General features: G+C 34.5%; 1 protein-coding gene across 9 annotated transcripts in view; it reads right to left on the minus strand.

The window, feature by feature from the left end:
• The window catches only part of LOC127856499 (5'-AMP-activated protein kinase subunit gamma-1-like), a 423,354-nt gene that overhangs the window by 110,775 nt on the left and 291,116 nt on the right, over positions 1-21,463 (minus strand). The window contains exon 1 of one of the 9 annotated variants that reach the window (XM_052392761.1): positions 4,920-5,207. The exons of the other annotated variants lie outside the window; for them this stretch is intronic. Within the exon in view, the coding sequence (XP_052248721.1) occupies positions 4,920-5,096 (177 nt within the window). The 5' untranslated portion in view covers positions 5,097-5,207. Of the gene's footprint in view, positions 1-4,919; positions 5,208-21,463 lie in introns of those variants that run through there. 9 annotated transcript variants of the gene reach the window in all.

The raw sequence follows: 21,463 nt of genomic DNA on the forward strand, positions 1-21,463 counted from the left end.
GCTTTTCTTTTATCAGCATGTACTGGCTCTCAGCATTTTGATTCTTAGCTTTTATGAACTTCTTATGAACTTTATGGGCCATTAACTGTCCCTGATCCCAATGTTAGTTCAAGGAAACACTCAAAGATAAAACTCTAGCAGTAACCAGCAAAACCTAAGAGATACAATTACAGATAAGGCCTCCTTGGCAATAATGCACAATATTAAATGTCTATTTTTCAATTTGCTCTTCTCGTAAAGGGGTTTTAATGCCTGTTAAACATGGTATCATTGGCACCATATTTTTTCTGTGTTATTTAATGCTAATAATAATATTAATTCAATTGAAAATGAAGAAGACATACACCTTTAAAAGAAACAGGTGTACTGCTTATGCATGTTATAAACTTTTAAATTGATATCATTATTACTAATTTTAATTGTCATCATAGGTTTAAGTTCAGAAATAAGTAAATGCGAGAAAAACACATATTTAAGCTAAGTATAAATTCCATCCATTCCTAGCATTCACAGACAATCAGGCTAAAAAGGCAAAAAAGCTGACAACTCAGACAATATGGAGTTCATCATGCAAAAACGTTTTACGAATTCCAAAGGGAAACATATTCCAGTCAAGAACAAAATATAACCAATAAAATATGACCATGAACAAATTTAGAAACAGCAGTCAATGCTCCAACGAAATGCATAACCCTCTGAGGCATGACATTTTCGTTTCCTGCTTTTACTTGACATACAGGAGACATTTAATTGACCAAACAATTAACATTATGGATGGGTTTGCAAAACAAATGTGGGTCTAAAAAAATCATAATAATTATGCTGTATACATTTTTGTCATGTTCAGTTGTTTGTGTTTTTTTAAAAAACAAAATCAGACTTCCTCCCAAGAGATCCAGGACTCCACGGCCAAACAAAATAGAACTTAGCCTCTCTCTGAAAAATGGTGTTTAACCCTTTACCACTTACATACACATTTTACCACTTAGATACATATTTCACCACTTAGGTACATATTTTACCACTTATATACAAATTTTACCACTTAGATATGTATTTTGACTCTGTTGTAGTCCCTAAGAAAGTTACATTTAATTACAGACCTTTCTTACAAGATTCAAGTTTTAAATGTGTTATTTCCAACCCTTAGATACTGATGAGCAGTAAAACCAGAAACTAGAAAATCTTAAATTTTACTTTTACCATAGCAGCATGGGAGCTGGCATCATCATCTGCAGGTCTTGGGGATGGACAATTCAAAACTGCGTATGTGTAATGAACTGAATAAAAGTTGACCAATCAGGGTTAATGTATTAAAGGTGAGAATTGGAATAGATTTGAGCAGCCCTCAACCTGAACAAGTGAACATGGCTATGTGCAAACAGCATAAAACCAAAACAGTCTGGGAGTAACTTGCAGTCTATTCAAGTTTTATGCTGTTTGCTGCTCATCAGTATCTAAGGGTTGAAAATGAAGCCTTAAAATCTTAAATCTAGTTAGAAAGGTCTTTAATTAAATGCAACTTTCTGATGGACTACAAATGCGTCAAAATAGGTATCTAAGTGGTAAAGGGTTTACATGACTATGAAATGTATATAGATCTCATGAAGCCTAGAATTTGCAGAGAAAATGGCTGTCCCCACATATTTTCTTGATACAAGTGTAAAATATAAGAAAAGGTATATTAGCTGTGTCTTGCAAAAATGGGCCTTATGTCGTATGCTGCCACTGGGTAGCTCCAGATCAGGCCATTGTCACAGAAGCTACCCTGTCCAGGTTTTTTTTTCCTTCTTTGTGACCCGCGGAAAAAGGCCCTTTCCCCTTGGATTTTTTTTTTAACCTATATAAGTTAACATGATCCAGTGTAAAAAATAGAAAAATAGTGCATAATTAAATTATCTGTTGACTTGAATTTATTTAAAAAACAGTAAAATATGTTAAATTGATTATTTGTTGAAGACTTTCCTTATTTTCCCCAAAATCCGGCCTTTCGCGCTATTTCTTTTCCCAAATCCGGCGTTTCCCACGATTTTTTTCCCCTTAAAAAAGGTCAGTCCCTTTCCCAAAAATCAGATAAAACCCCCTGCTGTCCCCTGTTAAAGGGGACAAGACTGTACAGGCTGGTCTGGGGCTAAGACCTTGCCAGCATATGGGTGACGTTTGAACTTTACTGGTACGTAAAAAAGAATGGAAAAGCGCATAATTTTATCATTGCTAAGCGCGCAACACCTCACACCTAACGCAACACCTAATAATCCTTTTTATCCTATATATTTCCTTAGTATAGGAGGGCTACCGCTCCTAAACCCCCGCTTTGTTGATAGTGGTAAACAACTGCGTACCGGTAAAGTTCAATCAAGCCGCATATGGCATAAGACCCATTTAGGCATGGCGCTGCTCATTTAAGAGGCAATTCTGAAGATAGGTCTTCTATTGAACTTTTATCTGAACTGGTTAAATTTACCAACAAAATTAATAAGCAGTTCACGTGGACAAATTCACAATTAGAAAAAATTATAATAAACCAATGCTTTATTTACTTTTGCCATTGACGTAAGCAAAACCTATTAACGCTCTTAAAATAATTGCTTTTGTTGATTAATTACAGGAACACATGCTATTTACAACTTGCCTTAAGGAGAACACACTGATAAAATGTGGACATTTGTATCAGTTCTTAAATGATATGGAATGTCACCAGTTTTTAATTGCTCTCTCTCAAGTTTATTACAAATTGTGATATTATTAAGTCTTCCTTATCAGACACCACCTTCTGTTTGTGTGAGTGATGGATTTTGCAGAATATGAGCAAGTGCTATCAGCAATAGTTTCCATCAATATTTATAAGTTTACGAGGACCTTTGCATGCATGAGGCTCAGTATGTGATAATGCAGGCTTTTTCTCAGCACTCTACCTTATTAACTCTTTCAGTGATGGAACCGAATTTTGAAGGCCTTTGCAAACAGTTTGGATCCAGATGACACGCCACAGAACGTGGCATCTGATCAGGATCCAAACTGTTTGCTATTCTGATAGTATTCTTTGAAAAAAATCGAAGAAAATGCTAATTTAAGAAATTCAGCAGACGGCATTTTAGCAGACAACAAAATTCCCAGCATGCAAAGGTTAACAAAAGGTGTGATTTAAGAACAATCTAAGGGGAGGACAATGCCTTACCCCCCTTGCAGGATTTAGTTTAATTCTTTATCTTTATATAGATCCAGCAAAATTAATAACTATTTGTAAAATAAGTTTGACATTGAAAGGGAGACAATCTACTGAAAGTAGGACAAATCACACCCCTGATTCAAACTTACTAGACTCAAAAGTTTGGACAAATTATAGCTGTAATTTAATTCAATTATTGACAGTAAGATATTCAATGTTCGTATGGTTACAATTTGTGATGTCGGCGGCAACCAGAGTACCCCCCATGAAACCCCACCTGTGTATATGCATTGATAGTGAGGATTGAGCCCGGGTCGCCGAGGTGAGAGGTGAGTGAATCAACCACTGCGCTAACCAGTCAGCTTGCTTCTTCACAAAGAAATACAGTAGAAGGTTTAACACAAGGCGTTGTATTCTTATAGGAGTTGCTATTATAAGAATATACCAAGGGAAGCAATTCTAGAAATAAAAGCAGTGCTCCAGCTAGGCCTAAATCGAAGAGCGCCGCGCCCTGCCCTCCCAAACCTCCGCCCAGTCAGCTTGCTTCTTCACAAAGAATACAGTAGAAGGTTTAACACAAGGTGTTGTATTCTTATAGGAGTTGCTATTATAAGAATATAACAAGGGAAGCAATTCTAGAAATAAAAGGAGTGCTCCAGCTAGGCCTAGATCGAAGGGCGCCCCACCCTGCCCTCCCGAACCTCCGCCCAGTCAGCTTGCTTCTTCACAAAGAATACAGTAGAAGGTTTAACACAAGGTGTTGTATTCTTATAGGAGTTGCTATTATAAGAATATAACAAGGGAAGCATTTCTAGAAATAAAAGCAGTGCTCCAGCTAGGCCTAAATCGAAGGCCCTGCCCTCCCGAACCTCCGCCCTGCCCCCCCCCCCCATAATAATGGGAATAATACAATTATTTTTAACATATAAATTAACATGCAATAGGAAGCATTCCAGAAACACCCGCGCGCTCGTATGTGCCCTTTTGACAAAATACTGCGTGTGGAAAATGCCCTTTTGACAAAATACTGCGCGTCAAAAGTGCCCTTTTGACAAAAAAGCCCCCCTACCCTTTCAAATCCTAGCTGGAGCACTGTAAAAGCATAATCTGCTTAAGGGAGACATTCTGTGAAAAAAAAGATGATATATACTTGTATGGAAATTGTGATAGATGGCGGATATAAACAGTTTCAAATCAGGTACTTCTAAACGGGAAGGGAAATAATGCAATGAACAAACATTGAATTCCTGAAAAGAAGCAAAGCAAAGGGAGGTAATTATAAAATCAAAAGCTGACTGTTCAAGAGAGGTAATCCCTGAGAAATCTTGCAGTTACCAGTAATAAAGAAGAAGAGAAATAAATTTAAAAAAAAACAAACAGGTTTCATGGACAGAAGAAACACAAAGGGTGGTATATTGATAACACTCTGTCAAGGCGAAATCATGAACAGAAGATAAGCAAAGGGAGGTAATTCTGATAACACTTTGTCCGGTAACTGGCAACATTTTTGTTTGATACAACTGAAAAACTCCCAAACAATATGTTTTGTTTCGTTCAAATTTGGGTCCCCAAATTTGGTAGGGGGACCCATTCCCAATGGAAAAAAGTATATCTTTTTGTAAGCAGAAAATCAACAATATTAATTTCCCAATTTTAGTCAAAAGGACGCGATATTTCCGTATTGAAAGGGACCCGGCCCCATTCCCAAAATGGTTAAAAAAAAACACTGCAATGTACACTGCAATATTACCTCTGTATGTGAGCTCAACAGTTCCTCACTGTGACTGCGAGGTTTGGCGGACTGTTTGGATTTCTCCTTTTTCCCCTTTTTTAACTCCTCTTTTTCTTGCTTTTTCAATTGCTTTAAATGTTTCTCCCTAGCCCTTTCCAGCTGGGCCGACATTAAATACACATACATCTTCGACATTTTCTGTTTAATTATTTAATAGTAGTTTACAAATAATTAATTTATGCACAAACTTTCACCAGGAAATCCGCAGTAGGCTGTTTGGACTGTTTTCTGCTTTTCATTGAGTAAATTCAACAGTGCACCAGTTAAAATAAAACCAGTGTAACTGTTCCTGTCAATAGTTACAGCATCCTTTCTTTTATCACAACCTTTAATACAACATCCTCGTGTCCTAGTTTCTTTGAAAGTTTACAGAAAATGATAGCCAAGATAAACTTCTACCCTAGTTTCTCTAAAGAAAATGATAGCCAAGATAAACTTCTACCAAGTCACTGTAACTATAACACTTTTAGATCATTAAAAAATGTTATATCCATATTAACCTGGTAAAATTATACATAACCAACACACCACAAGCCAATCTACACCACAACACCATTCATATTATCACAATTTCTATCTTAACCTCAAATTTCATTTAAAATCTGTCTCAACTCAGTGACATAACTCATTTTCTTCCTAGTATTTTTTTTCAAACAATTTCCACTCAGTTTTGATACTGTTGTACTGAACAAAAAACTCACTACTGAACTATCACAAAGCACTGGTCACGCTTTTCAACCATAACTATGTTGTTATTCTAATCCAAAACTTGAGTTTTATGTATGTTACCATAGATACTTAAAGTGCACATGAGTAAGTCAAGCCTCAAAATAATATCCTGGTAGTTGACACAATTGCGACCTTAAGACTGCAACACTGAAGTCAGAAATATTGTTATTACATGTCTACAATGAACAGGTCACCTAAGCTTTACAGCCCGGCAATATTAATCATTAATGTCTGTCAACATGAACTTAATTATTTAAGTGCCACGTCCACACTAATTTTCTTACAGAAATATGATTCAGAAAAAAATCTATAGTTTTCACACAAATGGCATAAAAACAATCCTGCCTGGAAATTGGAGACAATAATATAGAAACAACAGAATTATTTATGTTCCCTTATACGAGATTTAAATCCAGCCATTGAATGATGGGTAACTCTTTTTTAACATTTTATGTAAAGTTAAAAAAATTTCCAATTGCATTCAATTTGTACACATAGACAAGTATGGAATTTGTGAATGATGCAATATGGTTTTGAAACGCATCGTAGCGTGACCAATTCAATACCATGTAAAAATATCATGTCATGCCTGACAGAATCAATAGCATGTTACAATTCGTCATACCCAATAATATAATCACTTCAAAAATGTTTTTTTTTAATTACGCAATCTTCCTTCATTATACTACCTACTCAATCTCCATTTGAACACTTCATGTCTATAAAACATTTTTTCAAGCTGCGTACGTCCATTATGACACTAACTTTATATTATATTTCCCCCACAATAAAACCACTTGTGACTATGAATGTTAATTACAACCTTGGGAAACGATTTACTACTTAATTATGCTACATTTAACAATTCAGCTAGAATAATTTTCAGCAGATATTTTCCAACAAAATGTTAACAAATTATAATATTGAAAAGTCAGTTACAGTGCTTGGTAAAAAAAGAAACATGATCACACCAAGATTTTTAATAATCAATTTTTTAGATTTCTGAACACATTGTATAAATAAAATCGCAAATTTTATTGCAAAAATATTTTAATCTTTTGGAAATCCACATATAACGCTCTATCCAATTGAAATTCTATGCAGTTGTCTCCAATTATTCAACATCGATTTCCCTCGTAAACACTTGAAGAATTTAATGAGCTTAATTCACTTGTCTGACTTCTATTCCTGTCATAAATTGCTCCACATTTAGCATGACGCCTGTCGTTTTTCACAGCTTTTCGAACTTACATCCACGAAACCTTCTTGGGTGATTCAGAGTTTTGCTGGAGTTTTAACGCCCCCAAAGTGATTAATGAATAATTACCCATCAACAACATTAAAAACAACAGAGATTAACACATCAAAAGCTAAAGTACATATCCAATGAGTCTTTTTTGGCAGGATGTCACACCAGCTTGCATATTTGCATACAGACTTTCAAAATATCAGCCATTAAAGGAGCATGTGCATGTATATTGAAAAAAACATAATGTAACTTAACACATAACAGATCGCTCAATTTCTGAAGAACAATAACACCTTGAAGAAAATTTCAAAGAGTTTGCAATAAAATTACCTTAGAAGTGTCTGTATACTGCAACATTATTGGTATTACATTATTATGTTTGTTGACTTTAAAAGATTCAGAAGATCACTTATTTCCAATGTTTAAACCGTAGCAAAAACGAACACATTTGTTTTCCAAAATCAGAAATCTGTGAATTAATATGTCAAGACAACTTATTTCCAATGTTTAAGCCGAAGCAAAACAGAAACATTTGTTTTCAAAAATCTGAAATATGTGAATAAATGTGGAAATTAATTTGTCATTTGTTGAAACAACACACAATTTCATGCTGGCAAAAGTTAATTATTTTGAAGTTATCTTTAATGTGCAGCCTCCATCACACAGCACAACAATCAAACTAAGAGGAAGCAAATTCTTCAAATCTTTATCAACCATGATTGCACCTTTAATACATCTGTTCACTTCTAGACTGCACATACATTCCCCTTCTCTGCTGTCCAATTGAACAGTTCCAGATGTGCAGACGTCCCAGAAGGACAATTGAAGGACAAGACGCAGATTATAGTGGGTAATGTATCCTTTCCCTCAGTGTAAAATATGGTAAGAGTACTCTGGGATAAACAGACTTAATGCATGAAAGAAAAGTGTCATCCCAAGTAGCCTGTGCAGACTGCGCAGGCTAATCAGAGACAACAGAATTAGCAAAAACGTTTATTTTTGTTAAGAAAAGACTTCCTTTAAAAAGCATAATACCAAGCAAGCAGAAAGTGCTGTCCTTGATAAGCCTGTGTGGACTGCACAGGCTCATCTGGTACTACACCTAACGCACATGCATCAAGCCCCGTTTTCCCTGAGCACGGCTCATTTTATTTGATGCATTTGCTAGCCTGATATATTTATCACATCGACAGGTTACTCTTTTACAAAAATGAAATGACAGGTCAGTCTAATGCACTGGGTTTTCATGCATATCATCTTTGAACATTTGTGTATTTTTCATTCTACTTCATGTTTCCACACAATAGATAAGGGTTCTAACTTTTTTATTCAGGGATGCTTAAAAAGCACAAAGTATATTTTTTATTCTTTGTGTACAATCAAACATATGAATAAGGCACAACATTCATGTCTGTTACGAAAAATTAAATTACCACTTCAATTTACTGAGTAGCTTTGGAAAAATGCAAATTTACGATATACCATCTCCATCCTTCATTGAACATATTACCATATTCAAATCAGAACGTTGTAATTAAAAATAAACACACACTCAAATTTCAATTTTCCACATCTCAGAAAATAAAACATTTAGTATAATACACTGTATAAACAACAAACAACCAATACAGTGTATTATATTAGAAACATTTGATTTGAAGACATTGCATTTTAAGTTAATAATTTTCTAAATAAATATTGATTATGATGCAGGATAGAAACAAACAACCAAACTATTTGACAGTCAGTAATCTGTAAGCAGCGATTCAATAAAAGTCAGTAATCTGTAAGCAGTGATTCAATAACAGTCAGTAATCTGTAAGCAGTGATTCAATAACAGTCAGTAATCTGTAAGCAGTGATTCAATAACAGTCAGTAATCTGTAAGCAGTGATTCAATAACTTTCATGAGGAAAAGACATAGCAAATAATTACAATTTCTTGTTAACAATTAAAAGAACCCATCTAAGCTTTTTTTGAACGTCTGATGCAGCCAGCTTGTTTTATCCACTTCAGGGATTTTTGCTTGCCGATTTGGTCTGCCATTTACTCATAAGTATATGTTAGAATTTGGAGCAGACAACTTAAAATCAATTTGATTAAATTGTACATATCCATTTTAAAATGCTGTTTCATACATTATTATCACTTGACAATCTTGTGACAATGAAAGAAATTGCGCTTTATTAGCAAATTCTCCTTTTATCATAAGGTTGTCAAATTAATTTCGTCCAATCCAAGATGCAAAAAGTGTTAATTGATGACATGCTTGTATTCTCCTGCTGTATTTTTACAAATCCAGTCCCAAAATTGTTAGAGTAAGATTACTAGATGGTTGGAAATAAGAGGGCTGTCCAGTATAGAACTTTGTTATTACAGTTTTTATGTTTTTATTTTTCACATAAGTTTATCAGTGATTAAACAAAACTTCCAATTATTAGAAACTATAACACAACTTTTGTCTAAATTTCACTTTATTCGACCCTTATATTCCATAATTTCATCGGTAAAGTTCATATTTCCATAAGGATCAAAGCCATGTTCTACGAAAGCGAAAGTGGTAACACTGTCATAAAAAATTCTTATCCTTACAAAATAATCAGATACAAGAGACCTTTGATTAGGAAAAGACACATAGGCACATTGTTCTTGAATTATTCATGAGTGACAAATTACTTGATAAGAATCATCTGTTTTCGCCAATTCTACAACAATTGTACAACATAACGTATTCTAAGAACAAAGTTTAATCAAAGGGAGGAAAGCCAGGTTAATGATGTAAGATATCAAGTGAGGTAATTTATACCTTATAGCAGATACCATTGCAAAGATGAACACAACACAAATCTCATTATCTAGTCTTACATACAGATAACATTACATGTAGAAATGCAATGATGCATGTGATTGCAACTGCTTGTATCTTACGTGTAGGTTACACTTAACTAATATTACATGTTCTTTACTCTAATACGTTCTGAAGAGAACCCACATAATTTAACCCTCACAACACACAATAATAATTTGTATGAAGCACTGAACTTATGGGGTCTATGAAACTTGAAGTACATAAGTGACCTACATGTACAAATATTTGGAGAGAATTGTGCCAGACTTGCACAATGAGCTCTTTGTTTTAGAAACAATACAGACATGTAAGCAGAGGAAACCTCAATAGAATGGGCTCATGTGTGAGTCATTTTTCATTACACTTTGTGAATAAATCAATTGCATGAAAAAACAAACCATTATAAAACGTCTGCATATAGTTTGCCCAATAGTTTAGAGGGATATGCTTGCAAATCGGACAGTCATTATGCTATAAGGTTTCCTATATTAATACCATGGCAAACAGAGGCTTTTAAAGGCATGTCTTTGATTTCAATACCCTTAGGTGTATCACTTAAAATATGTTTAAATGCTTTTCCCATTGATCTAAGAGTTCATTTCAATAAAAGCTATACGAAAAGCTGTTTTCAAGGGCAAATAACTCAGGAAAGTGTCGATCAACTGGAAAAGGGTCTTGGACATCCACACTTATTCAGGGGAGGTAATCACCTGACAGGCAAGATGGAGAAGTCCATTGCAAGGCAAGTATTTTTCCCCATTTGAAACCCTTTCTTACTTGCACGAGTTTTTTTAAATGCCCCTTACTCTCCAGCCATATCAGCAAGGAAACTACTAGCATTTATTTCGTAGTAATATTTTCTCTATATCTAAACTTTACTCGCTGTGAAATTTCTTAGCCGGATGGCCTTATTACAGTTCCACTAATTGTTCGAAGCACTAAGTTAAGTCCAGATATAAAGCAAATTTTAATATGAATTAAACTTTGATCGCTTTCTTACTGATATTGCTGGGAAGTGAGTGTCATTTAAAAATTAAACACAATTAATAAAGGGAATAAAACAGCGAATCATACCTGTCTCGGCATGGATGTCACCATCTTGACGTAATAATCACATGATTACCCCCTCTGTTAATGGGAATGATATATATGTTATGTTTCAACAAGACTATTGCCAAGCAATATATGTCCCCTACCAGCTCCACCATTGTCAGAAATATCACCATTGTCAGAATTTATTTGTATATATTTGTTTCCATAGCAACCAGAATTTTTGACATAGGAACAAAATGAAATGACGAGCATAATGTTCATATTGCCATCTATCCATGTTTCAAGTTTCATGAAAAAATATGAAGAACTTTTTAAGTTATCGCAGGATCCAGAAAACCACCATTTTCAGCAGTATTTCTAGTCTATTTGTTGCCATAGCAAACAGAGTTTTTGGCGTATGAACAAAATGAAATGCTTGCATAATGTCCATATTGCCATCTATCCATGTTTGAAGTTTCATGAAAAAATATGAAGAAGTTTAAAAGTTATCACAGGATCTAGAAAAGTGTGACAGACAGACTCACAGACGCACAGAGCGTAAACCGTAAGTCCCCAGTCCGGTGAAACCGGTAGGGGACTTAAATAACATCACTTGGGAAATGTGCTTACTTTTAGATCTTCATAGATATAATTAATTTTTAACAAGCACAATAGTTTTGGCAAAGAAAGAAATCAGAAAAAAAAGCCGAAATTGCAAATAAACGACAGAATTATAAACAAATTTCAGAAAAGATAGTTTCTGCATCTTTAAGATAGCCACTGAGTCAACAAATGAAAGTGAGAAGATAAAATGCTCCAGGGTTTTGGCTTCTGTTGTGTTTTAGGGGATTTGGCGAAAGGTCCAATATTTGTCTTGTAAAATGACACACACAGTAGATATCCAAAGAATTTTAAACATTTTAGAGACATATTATTGAACCTTTTTTTTGGCAAACAAAATGATGCAAAGCATTTATGAATCTGTTTCATATTTAATCAAAACTTACTTCAAAACTATTTAATTATACTCCCAAATTTAATGAATTAGCAATTTTTTTATTATCGCCTTATAATATCAGTTTCAAGAAATATTCAAGAAATGAGACACTGGGCACCAAAAGCAAAAGTAAATAAAAATTGAAAATGTCTCACTTAAAATATAAATACCTAACAAGAAATATCTTTAAAAAAGATATACGGCGTAAATAGTTTAATGAATGAGATCAAGGATAGCGAATGTCTTTTTCTGTGCAGTTCTTAGCTGCATCACACGCAGTACGGGATGTTACGGGGAGTTTTCGCGGCTTATTTTACATTATAACATATTGCTGGTCATAAACCTATAGATACAAAACAGAAAACCAAAAGAAGAATGGAAGTGAAATTTAAACATATGAGTCAACCGGCCACACGAGAAGTATCCGTATTTATAGGCGCGTTCTTCGAACAAACCTGTTTTAGTGGTTTGTCGGGCATTGCTATTTGATTCGATTATTAACAGTATCAATTATCATCGTGCAAATGCTTAAAGTGATATTATGGGCATTTTGCACTGTTGAATTGAGCTGAAAGGAATTAACAGGTCAAAATAGTTAGTTAAAATGTGGTTACTGATTAATTATCTGCAACTCACCTTGCTACCAGTTGTTTATAAAAATATATTTTATATTCGATATTCTTACGTGACCCACCCAGTCCTGTAAGCTGAAATGATCCGTAAAACAATTTCGTGTCTTTGTGTCGTATGAACAAATCTGCACTAAAACTAAATTTAGGTTCAACTCGTAAACGCATGATCAGTTGTCAAACGAAAGTACGGTTGATATTCAAATGCATTATTTTTCTCTTTCTGGTATATTGTTTTAGTATGATGATGCTGCATTAATTAATATAAGTGTATATGAAGTAGAAACATCAAAAATAATCAACGGTTGCAATAGACACCTATAAACTGGTACATGCTCATAATATCACTTTAGTACATTAGGCAATATGGACGAATAATTATTGTTAAATTTATCAACAATAATATTTATCATTGTATTGTTGAAAACACATTAAGAATCTATTATTTACATACCATAATTATATTGCTGAATATCTTCATTTAAGATATTTCTGGTCTAAAGAAAATTCCAGGTCACCTAGTTCACGGATAGCGTCTTTATTATATAACGATTATTTTACTGGCCGCCAACTCCGGTGATGACCTGTATATAAACTCTGAATGTCCGCGAATTGACCCGATATACCTCGCGGGTTGAAATGCAATGCTTTAAAGTGAGGCCTCGCTTTCATTGCTCTTTATACTTTTACATGTTAACATGTTGACAGGAATAAGGAAGTAAGTACTAAATATGAGAACATAGCCTTTTAAGTATAAACGCTCTTGCCCTGGTAATACTCTGAAAATAAAAGGTGTACGCACAAACTGTATTGATGTCGAGAATTGAGTGTAAAACTGTTCTATCTATTAAGCCTTTTCATTCGAGATAAAATTGTTTCATACAGTAAAACAGTGTTACAAAGACGCGGATATGTTTCCAATGTTCTGGTGGTATACTCAAATCAGCCAATGGAATAAATGAAGTGTATTCATTCGTACCTAGCCGCGGGAAATTTTATTGGACACTTACAAAGGTCAGGCTAAGGTGAAAAGCTGGCTTAAGACAGCTTACGCTGAAAAATGCTGAAAAAGATGAAAAACTTTTAAAATCACTTAAGCTTAATAGAATATAGATGTTTTTGATGAGATATATATGAACTTTTAATGAACTAGCTGTTGAGAAACAGATGTAGACTTTAAGGCTCTCAACTAAGAACATCTGTGAACAATAGTAACTGTGTATCCTTAAAAAACAGATGTACTGACTTCAACTGGCTCTTAAATAGGAACATGTGTGAACAATAGTAACTTTGTAACCTTGACATGAAAAAATGTTGTTCACAACTTGCTAGCACTGGATTTGAAAGTTTAAAATACTTATCTTGCTCTGGGAAAATGGGGTTTAATGCATGTGAAGAGTCAACCCAGATTAGCCTGTGAAGTTTTAATGAATATGCCTAAAGTGTATTTTAGATTAGCCTGTGCAGACTGCACTGGCTAATCAGGGGCGACACTTTCAGGTTTAATGGAACTTTTCGTTAAAAGGAAATATTTTCTTTACAAAAATCCAGTCAAGGCAGAAAATGTCATCCCAGGTTAGCCTGTGCAGGATGCAGTTTCAGTGATGACACTTGGGCACATGCATTAAGCCCCGTTTTCCCAGAGCTTGGCTCATCTGGTGTTGTGTTTCCTTTATATTATGGATTTATTGTTGTTGTTGTTTTTCAATGAAAAGTTAAAAATAACCTGAAAGGATCAGTGAATTTGTTCCTTAAATATTACACAACACAATTGAGGATTAATTCAATTAATAAAGCCACAATGCATACAACACATGCTGGGATAAATAAATAGCTTTTGTCACATATGTTTCTGTACATGGCTATTAATTATTTTCAGAGTTCTATTTCTATTCTTCCAAGATAAACGTCTGATATATACTGTACTCAGATGAAAACCAACACACAAAACTAACCCTTCATCCCACACCTTAGACATGACACTAAAACAACTTAGACATGACACCAAACAACTTAGACATGACACCAAACCTTTTTGTGCCTCACTCCAAACAACTTACATCACACCATACCTCCTTTGATCTGACACCACATCACGTAGACAGGACATAAAAGTACTAAGACCTGACACAAAACTTCTCTGACTTGACACTTAACCACTTACACTTAGAACTTAAACCAAACCATGTAAACTGACACCAAGCATCTTAATACCTGAGCCAAAACACCTTTGACATGACACCATACCAATTACTTTGACTTGACACAAAACCAATTAGACCCGGCACCAAACCACTTAGACATGACAGCAAACCACTTAGACCTGACAGCAAACCACTTAGACCTGACTAACACCAAATAAGATCTGATACCAAACCACTTAGACCTGACACCTAACCACTTTAACCTCACCCCCAACCACTTAGACTTCAAACAAAACCATTAAGACATCACACCAAACCATTAAGACCTCGCACCAAACCATTTAGACCTCATGCCAAACCATTTAGATCTCACACCAAACCACTTAGACTTCACACCAAATCACTTAGGCATCACACCAAACCACTTAGACCTGACAACAGCAACCTTAGACCATGGGATGTGTTTATATTTTGGCTTACCAAGATAAACATTTAAAATCAAGGGGTGTTTCTTCCGACACAATCTAAAAATTAAGGTTAACAGTAATTATATTATACAAACACGCCTCAGATATCTAGCAGTACATGAAATAACAACTCTTTTATGAAATGCTCCATAGTATATTTGATCATAAAACGTAGAATGAACATAGCAAACCATAAACCTCAAACAATTACACACTAATGAAACATTGTTTTCGAAATAAAAGTCTGACACATTTCCTGGTTGGAAAAGCTATCAATCTTGGAATAAACAGTGTTTTTTTTTACAATGCAGTATCATGCAGTATCACCTACTTTGTTAATTTATGTTGATAAATTATACGTAACTTAGACACATGCATCTATAATTGTATTATTTAAATTTATTTCACTTCAAAACTCAATCTTTAATTGGATTGTTTTTAATCCGCATAACGGGTGCCAACGCTCGGCTGCGGGTGCAGTTTTGAATAAATGAAAGCTTGTCAGAATTTTTTTTTTTTGTAGAGGTCACAGTGACCTTGACCTTTGACCTAGTGACCCAAAAATGGTGTGGCGTGTAGAACTCATCAAGGTGCATCTACATATGAAGTTTCAAAGTTGTAGGTGAAAGTACTTTGATTTTAGAGCAAAATGTCAAGGTTTTAGCACGACGCGGACATCGGATGGCGGACGGCAGACGCCGGATGGCGAGCTGGCTATGACAATACCTCGGGTTTTCTCCGAAAACAGCCGAGCTAAAAATGCGTATGTGGTTACATTTAAAACGTAAGTAGATTCTTGTACAATGGACACGAGGGTTGGTTAAAACTTTCTTGTAGGTCTTAATTGTCCATTGATTCTCAGAATAACGGTAGAAACATAAAACTGTGTATGTGTCAAAGAAATATTGAAACATTTTTAACCCTTCCCCTTATAAGAAGCAAAGTGAAAATGGCATTTGCAACCAGCATAAAACCTGAGAACAGACTGCGATTAAATGGCAGTCTGTTCAGGTTTTATGCTGTTTGCTGCTCATCAGTATCTAAGGGGCAGAATTGAAGCATTTTAAACTTGAATATAGTTAGAAAGGTCTTTGATTAAATTTAACTTTCTAAAGGACCACAAATGCATCAAAATACGTATTTAAGTGGTAAAGGGTTAATGTATAACATGTTTTTCGTGTTCATTCCCCATACATTTATTATTGTCTACCCCCCCCCCAATTCTCACTTAAATAATTGTTTGAAAGTTTTGTATTACTTGTTAATATTCTCTCCCTTTAAGGGAATAATAAATAAACAACATGTTTTCTGTACAATATGTAGCCCCTTCAATTATGTACAAACCAATGGTTTTTTGTATACTTTTTACTCCTATTGTATTACCTGAACAATAAACAACCTTGAAACTAATGAGATGTTATTTACTGTAAAATGTCAGTCTATTTAATGAGCTATAAAATAACAATGAACCAAATAGCTTTCAATGATTTACTTTTTCTCTAAAATAAACAAAGACACATTGGCCTCATTAGTTGCTCTAAAAATGGTCAAAGCCATTAGAAAAATCGATCAATGTTGAGATCCGTTTGAGACCTATTTTGGAAGCAATTAGGTGTGTTTTTTAATGGTGAACCATTATAAACTCTACGAACAAAATATTATTTAAAATGTCCTTCACAAAATATGTAAACAATATTTGGTTGTACTAAAGACATTATGTTTACAAATTAACTGGTAAAAAAAAGAAAATGTATATAATGAGCGGCATTAAGAAAACTGCTTGTATTACACCACACTTGAATTTTCAGATCACTGTTTAAAGGAGGAATTATTGATACTGAACCATGGTCAAATATGAAAGAAGATCATGACAAAAAACATGGTCACCTATATTGTTAATTGATAATGATAGAGGAAAATTGTTAATTCAGATAATACTACCTGACCATTGTTAATTTATAATGGAAGAGGATCAGTGTTAATTGATATTGGTACATGACCATTGTTTAATTGCTTATGATAGAGGACCATTGCTAACTGATAATGACAGAAAACCATTGTTAATTGAAAAGGATAAGAGGATCATTGTTTATTGATAATGGTAGCTGATCGTTTCTACTTGATAATGGTAGAGGATCATTGTTAATTGATAATGATATAGAGAATACTAGGTTAGCGTTGAATACAGAGAAGTTTATGTTGCGAGGCTTAGAACGCCGGAAGCGCGAGCCTTGGCGAGCGCTTTCGGTGTTCGAGCCGAGCAACATAAACTTCTCTGTATTCAACGCTAATCCTAGTATTCTATTTATCCCATTTGATTTTTTCAACGTGACATTTAACATAAATAGATCTAATAACCTTAACAATAATTTTAATTCAGTCATAAAAGCGCTTAAAATCTAACAAATGTAACCATGCGTAGTGATATACATGTATTTGTTCTGGTACGCAAAATAGTCTTTAAAAAATTCACACACAAACTGTAAAACAAGTAAAAAATATCACCATATGCCTACATTCAATTTTACGCAGTATGCGAATTTTAACACATTACGACCGCGAAAAGAAGATTTTACTTTACTATAATTCATTTTATTTTCGAAAGAAAATGATCAAATCCAATATGGCGGCGATTGCTCCTGACAAAATGCTGTCGATGTCAACATACATGTACACCATCGACGACCTAGTTCTGGCTACCATAACTTTATGTCGCTTTTTATGATTTTTGACTGGCGCGACTTTGTACAGGTCTTTCAATACTAAATAAACTGTACGCTGAAGTTTCTTTAGCTATCGAAGACCTTGACAATTTTGACGAGTAAACAGACAATTGCAGCGACTGACACTTTATTTGACAAAATATACAGGGCAATACGTTTTCCGACTTCGGACGAATTTAAGGACGCGCAGAACGTGTTTTTTATAAAATGTTATGGGTATGCCGTGTGTGATCCGATGCATCAATGGCGCCCATGTTAAAATCATTTCCCCGAGAACAGGGAACGACAAAAGTACAAACAAAAATCAAAACACGTAAGAACTAGTATCTTACCTTTAATTATCCTTTAAAATCCATCTAATAATCCATTTAACTCAATAATTGACGATTTTGCATCTAGGGTCTTTAATAATTATTTTAGCATAGTTAAATAAAGACCCTTATGCCATTCTATCACTTTATTCAAATGAGTTTATGAACGCGATAAACTTTCTCCTTCGTCACACGCTACGTCATGTACTCTACATTACTGCTGTTCAAATGAACCGGAGCAGTTTATCTAATAATAGCCGTTGGTAAACTCGGTTGCATTTGCAGATTTCTGCATACAAACATAATTATGTTTAAACTTGCACAATGTTTTATTTATCTATGGTAAATGCCCTTATTGTACGAGAAAATAATTTAATATATAAATACACAAAGAATGGAAAACATTCCAGTACACAACAGATAAATAAGTAGAAAATACCCGTGTACAAAATGGGACGTTCCCAATTCCAGTGTGGTGCTATTTTTACCATCTTATACTTTACACAGCTCTATGCCTAACGTGAATTAAATAGGAAAGCAAACATAGCAGATTATTCATGAACTGTGCGATATGTGTATGGCTTGTTGTACATTCTTAATATTTAAGTTAAATGTCAAAAGTATATGCTTTGGTTATAAGCAATGCACATTACACGAAATAAGGAAAATGTGATCAATTGACAATTCAGATATGTCGACATACAGTACATGTAGAAAAAATGTGAAATAAGTCGCGTTTATAATAAATCGTCAAAAAAATGAGAAAAATGACGCAACAAGTATGCCATTTTATGACGCCATCAATCAGCTGATTCATTATACGGATGGCGAAAAATTATGTCATATGACTAGTTTTAAAGGTTGAAGGTCGTATAATTTTGAAGCTTAAGTTTTGTCGACTTTGTTATAAATAAAAAAATAACAAAACAAAAATCGTGTAATTTCATATTTTATTTCAACATTTCTTTTGGTGAATATGTCAGATATATGTTTTTCTGCAAAATGTGCACATTTTCTTCTAATGGGTGACCTTAAAATTCGATCAATGAACCAAACAATATCGACCTAATTTTAGCGCATATCGCATGACGTCATTTAAAAAGTAGTCCGTGCACGCGACAGGTATATTCCACAGTGTTGAATACAAGCAAGTATATCCCACAACGTGTTATACCGTCAATGTCGCTGTGAAAATGGGATAAAAAGGGTTATTGTTAATTGATAATGATAGATGGTCATTGTTAATTGATAATGTCATAGAGGAACATTATTCATTGATAAATTGTTAGAGGACCATTGTTCATTGATAATGATAAAAAGACCATTGTTAATTGATAATGGAAGATGGGCAATGTTTATTGATAATGATAAATTACCATTGCTAATTGACAATGATAGATGACCATTGTTACTTAATAATGATACAGGACCATTGTTAATTGATAATTATAGAAATCCATTGTTAATTGATAATGGTAGAGGACCAGGAATAATTGATAATGCTAGAGGACCATTATTACTTTAGAATTGCAGAGGACCATTGCTAATTGAGAGTCACTAGTAGAGGACCAGTGTTAATTGATAATGGTAGAGGACCAGTTGATAAATAACCATGGTGAATTATTTGTTAAAGGATCATATCAAAGAACCAGGGTCAGCCATGGTAGGAGACCATAATTATTGATTGACCATGGTAGAGGGCAAAATGATACAGGGCCATGTTAGAATATGTTCGCGGAGCATGAGAAAAAAAGCATGATCAGCTATGGTAGAGGGCAAAATAATACAGGGCCATGTTAGAATATATTCGCGGAGCACGAGAGTAACAGCAGGATCAGCTATGGTAGAGGGCCAGGGTCAGGAGAACCATTGTGTATAAACTAGAGGATCCATTTATACAGAAACATGGTCAAATATGTTATAGGATCATGACAAAGAACCATGATCAGCCATGGTAGACACAATTATCAAAATAACCATAGCTACTATCTGTGACTCACACATGATTAAGTTTGGTATTAAAGATCAAATTAGCCTAGCCCTGGGTAAACTTGGCTTAATGCATGTGCGTATAATGTCATCCCAGGTTAACCTGTGTAAAGTCTGCACAGGCTAATCAAGAATGGCACTTTCCCGCTTTTATGGAAATTGGGTTAAATGAAGTCTCTTTTTAACATCAAAACCAGTAGGCAAAAAGTGTCGTCTCTGATTGTGACGACTGCAGTGGCAAATCTGGGATGGCTTTTTACCAACAAGTCTGGGATGGCTTTTTACCAACAAATCTGGGACGGCTTTTTACCAACAAATCAGGGATGGCTTTTTACCAACAAATCTGGGATGGCTTTTTACCAACAAATCTGGGATGGCTTTTTACCAACAAATCTGGGATGGCTTTTTACCAACAAATCTGGGATGGCTTTTTACCAACAAATCTGGGATGGCTTTTTACCAACAAATCTGGGATGGCTTTTTACCAACAAATCTGGGATGGCTTTTTACCAACAAATCTGGGATGGCTTTTTACCAACAAATCTGGGATGGCTTTTTACCAACAAATCTGGGATGGCTTTTTACCAACGCGAGTCCAATTTTCCCAGAATGCAGCTCAAATTCGGTGCATTTTGTCCGGGAATTTATTGGTGGTCTGAGTTAGCTGTTAACAAGACAACAGATCTTCTTAAATGGGATGACCAAAATAGTGGCTTACTGTATTACTGAGAATATTAAATGGAATAATGCCCGATGCCATACAAAGATCCATTTATATTGACAGACAATTGCTGGAAAACAACCTCCAAAATATCCATTATCTGTGAAGCAAATCTTTTTGTTTCTCCGTTTACTGAGTTTTTATTGCATTCTTATTTCCTTTGGACAAATAGCCTCATTGTTTGTGCTTGCCTGAAACTTTCTAATAAAAACTGGCTAGATGAACATTTGCAATAAAACCAGCTTTGTTTACACAACTATGTCTCATTTTACAATAATATTTTGCCTCATTGGTGCAAAAAGGTACCAAAATATGTGCCTTCTAATTTCTATGTCACATGGTACCTTTTTGCACCAATCAGGCGAATTATTATTTTAAAGCGTACCATTTACTCAAATAAAATGTAGGACCTATGTTAACTATAACTTTATGCACCTATTCTTGTTTCTCTATGCCTTTTTCATCATTCTGTTATTTTATTACAATGCACACATTCTTTGTTGTCTATACACACTGGAAGATGTGGTGTGTGTTTTTCCTTTTTTCCTTTTTATGTACCAAGTATGTTTTTTTCAAACACACAAAGCAATATAACACAACTGAATAAGATTGAACAAGAGATGTGTTTGTCAGAAACACAATGCCCCCTACTGTGCGACATATT

This window comes from Dreissena polymorpha, chromosome 13, assembly GCF_020536995.1.
Source record: "Dreissena polymorpha isolate Duluth1 chromosome 13, UMN_Dpol_1.0, whole genome shotgun sequence".
NCBI lineage: Eukaryota > Metazoa > Mollusca > Bivalvia > Myida > Dreissenidae > Dreissena > Dreissena polymorpha.